We start from the raw sequence: 10,229 nt of genomic DNA on the forward strand, positions 1-10,229 counted from the left end.
TTGTCTTTATTTGTTTATTCACAATCATATACAAGGAAGGTTTTTGAAAATGGCACAACACACAAAATATTTTCTCCTACGACTTTATGATGATTAACTGCAGGCTACGTGACTGACTGTGTTCCTCCTGGCTTACTTTTCACTCAAGGAAATACTGAAGAATTTGGGAGGTTACAAACAAATCTTTTGTTTGTTTCCAAGAAACCCATTTCCTTAACTGGTAAGGCTTTAAAAAAAAAAAAGTGAAAATAAATACTTGCATGACCAGTTTCAAACATTTGTTTAGAGTTCAATAGTTTATGATCCCCGTAACGTACACGTTACATACAGTATATACAGTAAACGTAATGATAGGAAAATTCTGCAAGTAGAAAATATGATTAGGGAAGCTAAAATATGCTGCGTTAGAGCTAAAATGATAAGTAAAGTATTTTTGTTTTTTGGACATTTCGTTGGATGTAAACAAGCAGCAGACATTAATTTGGGCTCTCTGAAGCCATGCTGGGAAGTTTTCACTATTTCCTGACGTTTACAAAAAAGATAACAGGCAGATTTCTTGATCGTGGGAGTAATCGTTGGTTCCAGCCCCTGCTGAGCTCGTACTAAATTGCAAAATACCATAAGTTACTAAAAGAAGTACATCCACTTGTGTTCTGTCTTGAATTAAGTGCATAGTTGTGATAATACCTAGTTTTTCCCAATTACGTGCAACCACCTCGTTTTGAGTACAGTGAGGTGCACAACGTGCAAAAAGAAACATCTTCTTGTCTCAGTAAGGTAGGTAGGTAGGTATTTACTTTATTAATCCCATAGGGGAATTTTTTTTTTTTTTTTTTTTTTTTTTTTTTTTTTAACACAAAAACAAATCCTCCCTATAGGAAGTATGAGGGCCTCACTAGTAATGTAGCCTACAACTGAACGAATATACATTCACTATAGGGTTAGGGTTCATTGACAATATATTTTCAATTAATATATATCATGACGGCTGATGCAACCACAGTAAGTCGTGGGTTCATCATGGTACAATTGGAAAAGAGAGTCAGTCCCTGAGTAGTGCTCGTAAAAAAACAACATGCCATGCCTCTTGAACAGAGGGTGCAGTATAGTCTGTATAAAAACACACCTGTCCTGTCACACAGGTTGTCACGCAGTTTGTAACACAGCCTCGTCATCATCAATTATCTTCATATAATCTGGTGGAAGAGATTCCCTACCAATTGTTATCCTTCAAAAATCGGAATATTCTGCAATGCTTTTTATTTTTTTGTTTAGAAATTCTCCTTGTTGAAGTAAAATATGGTTTTGCCAGGGAAGTTGAGTGAGTATTTGTTACATTTCTCCGCCAAGACTTTACCTAGAACTACAGGGCCGCACAAGAAGGTTCCCACGACAGACCTGAAAACAACAAAAATAAAACCAAGAGTTTTATTTAGAAGCGACAGGTCAAATGTGAAAAATGCATCGTAAACTGGGGTGGAAGGTGGCTATTTACTCAAGTTCTGAACAGAAATACAAGTCTGAGGTACTTTTACTTAAATTTGACTTATTTTTTTTCAGCTGCTTTGTACTTAAACTCCACTACATCTCATTAGAGCACGTTTTACTCTTTTTATAGCTATAAAAACTAGACTAAACTAAAGATTTTACATAACACACAGGAGATTTAGACCTTTTTGTAAACTTTATGATTTTGATTACTTTGTTAAATATTTAACTAATTCTAAATGAATGCATATTAGGGTACACTCACAAACCCATAAAGAAAAAGTGAATTTTCTTTTTTAATATTTTTTGCAAAATCATGAAAAATCTAAAGTTAGTTATCAGGACAAATGGTTGTTCATTTGCGTAAAATAACTGGTTGACCTTTTTTCAAAATAATGGAATAAGTAGGTTTTGTGAACTGAATAAAGCATAATTTTTTTAACTATGTTGTCTATGTAAAATCTTAATCTGTAAAATATCTAATAACTTCAGATCACAGAAAGATAGCTGAGTAAAAATATTTGAGTAAATAAAAGTAATACATAATTGCATGTGATTGACCTTTTCCTGCTGAACAGCTACCTTTGATGTTTAATACTGTAAGTAAATTTTTGAATTCAGGACTTTTACTTATAACAAAGTATTTTCACATTGTTGAATGTGCACCTTTCATCCTTTGATAACAGATCTAAATATTTAATCTGTGGTCAAAAGCATTGGACTTTCTACTCTATCTATATATTTTAACAGGGAATCAAAGATATTTAAAGATTTTCTAAAAAGAGGATTTCATCTTACGTGGGGTTCTCGTTGCGGATTTGTGTAAACTCCTTGTCCCAGTTGGGCCGGCCGTAGTTAGTTTTCTGTTTGAGCCCAGTGACCACGTCTGTGTCCTTATCAAAGTTAACCATCACATGAGTAGCCTGTAACAACGTGTGGGGGGAAAAAACAGAGATAACATAAGATGAAATGAGCTCACACTGTTTATCTGGACTGGACTTTCACCAAATAAAGACTTGACTCGCACACATACATGGCTTTGATCCCATCCGGTCAGATAGAGTTTGTAGGTCAGGAAATCCCCCATGCCTCGCTCTTCCATCTCTTTCTCCAGCACCTGCAGGAGGTCGGCGAACCACTCAAAGGCGTGTGTTTCCCGGCAGAGCCAATAAAAGTAGATCTGAAACCAGGAAGCAGACTCGGGCATGTTGCACAATGATCCTCTTATAAAAGAGCTGGCTAATGACTCGTGCTCTAACATAGGTGTATTGTTGAAATACATTAGTCTTTATATAGAAGACAATAGCATGTCCTGTCGCGTGTCAACACGATGAAAGAGATTGATTGGTTTAAATGTCAGAAAGGTTTCAGCCGTTACCTTTTTGGTGCGCAGTTTAGGATCGGAGTCTTTGAACTTGTACCAGATGGACTTGAGAATGGAGGCAAAGGGAGTGACGCCGATGCCGGCACCAACTAGCATGCTGACCTCGTAGTCAAACACGTCCTCACTGGCAGTCCCAAAAGGTCCGTCCACACCCATTCTGAAGACGATCAGGACAAACCCACAACATGAAAATATAATTACAGAAAAAACTTGCAGGTTGGAGAACCCAATTAACGTGTTAGAAAGATGAAGAAGCAAGAAATGCACACACTCTAGAGGAGGACTCGTTGTCATAGGCTGTTAATATCAGTTAAATAGTTTTTCATCATCTTCTGCTACTGTCTCCTGTGGTGTACCATAAGGCTCGATTTTGAGCTCATTTTATTTCCACTATACCTGCTTCCAGAGGGGTGATTTCTTTTGAAAATTCAAGATCACCTAATGGTCTTGACAAGCAGCCCTACCACAATTTTTGAAACTACATTTAGTAACAAATGCTCGACTTAACCTTCCTGTTATGTTGCGGGTCAAATTGAACCGTTTCGAAGTTTGAAAATCTAGAAAAAATATTTTAAATCACTTTTTCTGTATCAAACTTCTTCTGCTTGCCTTAATTAGTCTAATCAATGTAAAAAAAAAAAATTATATATATATATATATATATCATGTATTTGCAACCCCTCCCTGCAGGTTTATATTACAGAGATGATGTTCGGGTCAATTTGACCCGGCAGTGAAAGTGGAGGTTATAAGGGGTATAAAGGGTCAAGTTTAGACCATTTCTTTCTTTGAAAATGTGAGACAGTCTTTCTTACTGCCTCCCACCATGTTCCACCCCATTTCTCTCACACACACACACACACACACACACACACACCCTATTTCATCCCAATCTCACACGCACACACACTCTCTTTCTAACTACCCCACCTGTACAAGAAATACAGATACTATTTTGACGGGAACCTTTTTTTTTTTTCCCCGCAGCAAAACTGCGCCCACACTTAGCAGGGGAGAGGCGAAACATACAAAATGGTTCCTTGGGAGTCCTACCAACTATACACTCTGCAGATACATACAACTCAGCAGCTTACTGTAGGACAACATGAGCAACAGAAACAAAAGGATGACAGCCCTGGAGACTCTGGAGCACATCCTTGATCACGACAGTGAAACAGAGGAGGATGTGTCTGAAGATGAAGACCATCTTCAGGTCAATTCAGATTATAATGGTACTGATTATGAACCATCAGATGAGGAAAGTGATAGACCTGTTCCTCCAAGCGAGACATTCGTGTCAAAAAAACTTGAAAAACAGTGGTCATCCTCACCCAATACACATCAGCCGAGACCGTCTGCCAAAAATATTGTAAAGACAGTGCCAGGCCCAACCAGGACGGCGGTGACTCGTGTCACAGACATCAAGTCAGCTTTTGAGCTGGTCATTCAAAACTCAAAACAGAAAGTCATTCTAGAAATGACTAATCTGGAAGGGAGACGTGTTTTGGAGGAGAAGTGGAAGGAGCTGGATGAAACGCAATCCTTATGACTCATTTGGCTTGATTTTGAGTGAGCGGGTCAACATGACCCTGAACAGCAGAGGTGTCTCATCTCTATTTATCTACATCACCCCATGAAAAAAAGAAAGTTTCAAAATGCAAATAAAATTTTGGAAAAAATACATGTTATGGTAGACTAATGCAATTTATATCTAGGTTTTTCCAGTGTACCTAAAAAATAGTTTGAACATGTATTTTTCATGAAAACGAGTGAGTTATTCACCTCCACTAGTTCCTTATTGGTCCGCACCTCGGACGGGCTGAGAGAACCTCAATGTGAACAAGGTTTCTAGACTATAAGAACAGCAAAGACTGAAGCGGTAAGCAATAGGTGGACAAGCCACAATGTCACATGAGAATAATCAAATATTTTCTCCAGCTAGATGGCAGCAAGACAGACGTTCTTATTTCTAAATCTAAAATTTCAGTATTGGTTTTGACAGCTCTTTTATGAATCCGCATTAAAAGTTGACAAATAACGTCTGTCAGTAGCTGTGCCTCCCCCCCCCCCCCCCCCCCACACCTTTACATGGACCTTTAGAAAACCATCTTAAAGGCTTTTATTACTTCATGTCTTCACTAAAATCACACAACCTCACAATTGCATTGGTATCACTGCATAAAATAATGATTAACACAATTTATGCTATTAGAAAAAAACTGCCCAAAAAAGACCAAACTGCCTCTAAAATCAAATTATTTGGAGAAAAAAAAAAGTGGTCTGCTTGCAAGATAAAATGTCTCCAATAACCGCATTGGCTGAAAAAGAATGAAATCTTTAAAAGAAAAAAAAAGTACTCACTTGGGCCCTGGTGTTCCCTCTGGTAGCTGCTGCATGATTTCGATGAGTTTGTTGGTCCAGTCTCCCGCCGAGCGGATGTGTACGCTGAAGAAGTCCTCCTCGGGGGCAGAGGTCATGGTGAACGGGTGCCACTCCAGCTGCGAGATGGCCGGGCAGTTGAGGAAAACGTACTGGCCCACCTCCATTTTGAAACCGTTCTTCTCCAGCTGCAGCTCCAGCACTTTGGACGGTCGCATCACAATCTGGAAACAAAGCACAAAGGTTTAGTCGCTGCGAGACAACCTACGAACCAACACAGCCGGCAGCGGATGAATCATGAATAGAACGCACCTTCCTGTATCTGACGGTCTGTAAGTAACGAATGAAACGCAGCAGACGCTCACAGATGTACAGAATCATGGGACCAATCACCCACATCCAGGTCTGCAAAAAAGCAAAGAGAAATGTGATCACAATATTGACAATTCACCAGCGAAGGTTTTATTGCGTTAGTAAGCGCAGTAATACAGTAGACGCAGACGAACCTGTGGGAACCCTCCTGCAAACTGAGGTACGGGACATTGAGGAATCCGTCCCCAGTCGTCACTTCGGTCTTTACAGAAGGTGAAGTTGTGCGGCGGATCTGTCGTCTGTTGGCTCCTCACAATGCGTCTGTAGATAACGCACACAAATGAAACCGTCTTGCAAAGAAAACAAAGACGTTCCAGTAAAATAAAAGAAAGCGAGACCCGTCCCGTACCCGGCTCCGTGAAAGACGAGACCAGCGAAGAAGATGATGAAGAGGTGATGCGTGTACCAGAAGACCTCAAAGTAGCTGCGTCTGATGACCTCCATGGAGGACGTGATGATGAGGATGAGTGCCAGAGTGATGATGACACCCGTGAGGCCAGCAATGGTGGTGAAGACCAAGAAGGTGGGAATCTGCTGAGGATGCTGAGATGCAAGCAGAAGAAGACAAACGTGAGCTTTTATTCACAAACGTGTCGCTCAATGAAGCTTTTTAAGATGTGACGATGTGGACTCTGCCGTGTTTTGGCTTTCACATATTTTGACACTCAAGATAAACCCATTTTTAGCCATCTACCTTTTCAGCAGACTGAAATATTAAACAACTTTTGGATGGATTACCACAAAAATGCGTAAACAAGACATTTACAGATGACGTGTCCACATAACTTTGTCGATCCCGCACCATAAGGGTGACATTTATATCTCGACAACTATGGGATGTATTGCCAAAAAAAATGCAGTACAGACGGCGCACAATGAATCATAGAGCCTTCGATGATCTTCTGACGTTTCATCTGACCGATATTAGTCTCCAATACTTTGGCTAAATGTTAAAACTCTAAGATGATGAATATGGCCAAGTGTTATCTTGGTTTGAGTTCAAATGATCACTTAAACCATGTTGTGTGTTAAAGTTCCTGCTTCCTTTAAGTTATGGAACCTTCATCATCATGGCAACAGTAAACCTGTTTCTTTCTTCTTTTTTTTTTAAACTATCAAGACTCGTGATTGGAAAACAGAAAGTGAACAATCCTCTCCTGCAACCACCAGAAGTCCACTTTGGGGCACTTTCTACTTTAATTCCATGATATTTTAAAAGGGAAAATAATGAATGTAATTTTTGCTCCACAACGTTTATCTGTTGAGTGGTTATTTTTAAGATCTTATTTTATTTATTTATTTTTTTTATCTAGATGCTATGTGATAAAAAAAAACAAAAAAAAAAAACGGCTGTTCCCCTGTTAAATCTAACAAGTGTCAAGTTTTGCAGCTTGATGAAACACTTTAAACGTTATCTAAAAAGATTTAGAAATGTTCTCAAGTTGAACATACATGTAATTCTCCAACCAAATGTTAACTTCAATCTCCACATCTGGGGATTTGTTTTATTCTGACAGTTTCATTAGAACTTATTTGTTGATGACTTACGACGTCGATTTTGCGGATCGGGTTCAGGTAGGTGGTGTTGTCTGTGTCCTCCAGGTTGGACAGAGCAGTGCTGAGTTTATCATAGACACCCAGTCGGCTGTTATTGTACCACTCCACATTCAGCAAATGGGCAATGACATGAACAGCTGTCAGAAGACAGAAGAGACACGTTACTGCTGCTGCAGTTCCATCCATGTTTAAGAAGTAAGTTGGATTTAATACAAATATATTTTAAAAGGCACTTCTTTGATTAAGTCTCATTTTTGTGGATTGGTGTTTGCATGTCATTTTATTTAAAAATCGTGAAACAAAAATCAACCAAACAGTAAAATTCAAAAATCCATTCAACAAAACTGCTTTTCTTTCATAGTATTTGAATTGACTGCAAAAATCTGTTGTATTTTAAAAGTGTGCAGTTGCTACACTTGGGGTAAAGATGTTTTTCTAATCTTTTGTCATTCTCTCTGTAGGGTTCATTTCACCTCGCCTCAACTAGAGCACCGGTAAAGTAAGATGCACACAAAAGAACTTAATACTTCTTTTTTTTTTTTTTTAAGTTTGTGATGAACCTAACTAATCACAAATTTTCATCTTTAAACAAACCGTTCATTGAAAACCAATTGCGTGTGTACGGTAAGTTCACCTGTCATCAGAGCGATCATGTACGCCACGAGCTTGTGGAAACTCAGATTTTTATCCAGTTGTTTCCTCATTGTTCTGCTGCAACACTGACAAAATGAATTGAAGGAAAGAAGTGGAAAGTAAAACATGATGAAGAGATCTTTCACAAGCAGAAAGAATGATGACCAGCCTGTCGATTGGGCAGAGGGTTCAGGATGACATGACACATGGAAAATATTGTCATTCCACTTCATGTTAGATTTTCAGATATGCACAATGTCCCTTTGTATTCCTTTATATGTCAGTTAAATACATAAAAAAAATAAAAAAAAAAAAAATAAAAAAAAATTGCACTATTGTTTAGTTAGTTTTAATTTGATTTAATTATTTTATTTTATTTTATTCTATTTATTGTATATACTGTGCATTTTTATATTTAATATTTTTGACTGTTATTTTATTGCTTTCCTGTATCTATAAATGCTGCTGTAGCGAAAAAATTTCCCCCTTATGGATTAATAAAATAAATCTATCTATCTAGACTTTATTAATCCCACAGTGGGGAAATTTAATTTAATTTAATGCAGATATGCAAAGCGCTTCACAATATATTATTGAAGGAAGAAACTAACATTCAATAAAATATTTGCTAATATAAAATTTACCTTCTTATATTAAAGAAATGATAAAAAAAAAAGATTAAAGTGTATATAGATACATAATAACAAGAAAAGACGCTTGTTGTGAACATATAACAGAGTGTTATATGTTTCATTGACGAAGAGCAGTCATGATCGACCTTTAAAAGATAATGACAGCAACTTCAGCACACCTCACCCCACCATGACACATAAACATCATGATCTTACCACAAAGGAGCCTCGGATCAGAGACAACAGGTTCCTGCACACCGGGAGGAGGATCAGCAAGCAGTTAAAGTTGAGGACAGCTGCAGGAGCTCTGGCCCAGGCCAAGGCAGACTGAAATTACATTTACACACACATTGATTTGAGTCTGACTTTAAGAAGTCAGTCGAATACTGAATAGCTGTACTGAAGGACGATTTTGAGGGATTTACACTTGACTATTTCCATGTAATGCTGCATAATGCCTTTACTCCGCTAAATTTATCTAACAGCTATTTTCATTTGTTACTTTACAGATTATCTCAAATTAAAAACACAAGTAAATCAATAAATAGACACATCTTTTGTGTGCACCACTTATCAGCCACTTGTTCAGTCCTGAGATCATTGTGACCTTAATGATCCACAGGATGGCGGTTGGGTCCCACATGTGACCTAAACAACTCTCATCAACCCCACCATAGGTTAAAACCTGTAAATTCGGTCCAGTCTGTCAGAAATTAAGCCTCTCCAATGAGAGATAAAAACGTATTCAAGAAACTAAAGGAAGATCTGGACGACAGAATGCTTTAAGTTAAAAACAAACAAAAAAAACTGGTTTAGGCCCAAAAGCTAAAGTAAAAGAATATCATTTTTGGTAACTTTTTTCCACTTTCCTGCCTCATTAATCATTACAATCCTCAAGACTTATCTTGTGACCCTTTGGAGGGTCTTTGACCCTGATGTTGGCAGTCAATCTAATTCCAACTGATCAGCTACAACAGTAAAATTATACTTGTGCTTATTTTTGCATCAGCATTAACTATATAACAATGTCATATAATAATATGTCAGTTACAGGACTTATTTCTCTCCTGTACTTTTTTTTTTTTTTTTTTTTTTTTTTTTTTTTTTACAGCATTTTACAGTGTTGTATCGATACTTGTAAACGTACTTTTAACAAAGACTTTCTCCACCACTTAATCAAAGTAATGAACCAAGCATCCTTTCTTCTCTGTAGAGATGTTAAAGATGTCCTTACTCACCCCTAAAAGATGACGCGTGTAGAAAAACTGATCCCCCAAGTCGTAGAAGAAGTAGAACCAGACAAAAAGAAAGATGTTGATGGCCATCCATACCCCCTGTAAACGCAGCCAGATCACATTTTCAATTAAAAAAAAAAAAGATCGCAGAATTAAAGTAAAAAGCGTTTAATGCAAAATACTCCATTTGAGGAGGAGATGCAGGAGTTTGTTCACCGACATACATCGATCTTTCTTGGACATTTTTGGTATTTTGCGCACAACAGCTGCGCGTAAATTTCAAAAGTGACGACTATGAAGAACTCACCAGCATGAAGAATGTAAATCCATGGTTGATGAAGCAGTTCCCCATGTTGAGCACTTTATCTCGACTCCCAACAGTTTCCCAGCATCTACAGTCTGCCTACACTTTTTATAACTCCTGCTCGGACTCCTCCCTCCTTAGCAGGTGTAGCGGCGATGAGAAATTGCGCAGTTCGGGAAGTTTAGAAGTGAGGCTTCCCTCCTGCAGCTGAATGACCACATTCCTACTGGAAACTGGGGTTGGAC

General features: G+C 38.1%; 1 protein-coding gene across 1 annotated transcript; it reads right to left on the bottom strand.

The window, feature by feature from the left end:
- nox1 (NADPH oxidase 1) lies at window positions 1-10,070 on the bottom strand. The gene is made up of 13 exons (XM_069170820.1): window positions 9,988-10,070; window positions 9,684-9,779; window positions 8,662-8,772; window positions 7,815-7,899; window positions 7,172-7,317; window positions 5,973-6,166; window positions 5,758-5,884; window positions 5,564-5,656; window positions 5,234-5,475; window positions 2,867-3,029; window positions 2,522-2,668; window positions 2,287-2,411; window positions 1-1,398 (listed from the first exon to the last, which is right to left on the bottom strand). Exons 1-13 carry the CDS (start codon window positions 10,030-10,032, stop codon window positions 1,272-1,274), a joined length of 1,701 nt encoding a protein of 566 aa, XP_069026921.1. The 5' UTR covers window positions 10,033-10,070; the 3' UTR covers window positions 1-1,271.
- Window positions 10,071-10,229: the final 159 nt, after the last annotated feature.

The sequence above is a fragment of the Embiotoca jacksoni genome, unplaced genomic scaffold, assembly GCF_022577435.1.
Source record: "Embiotoca jacksoni isolate LCO1_2020_lvr unplaced genomic scaffold, fEmbJac1.0.p SCAF_5, whole genome shotgun sequence".
NCBI classification, from domain to species: Eukaryota; Metazoa; Chordata; class Actinopteri; family Embiotocidae; genus Embiotoca; species Embiotoca jacksoni.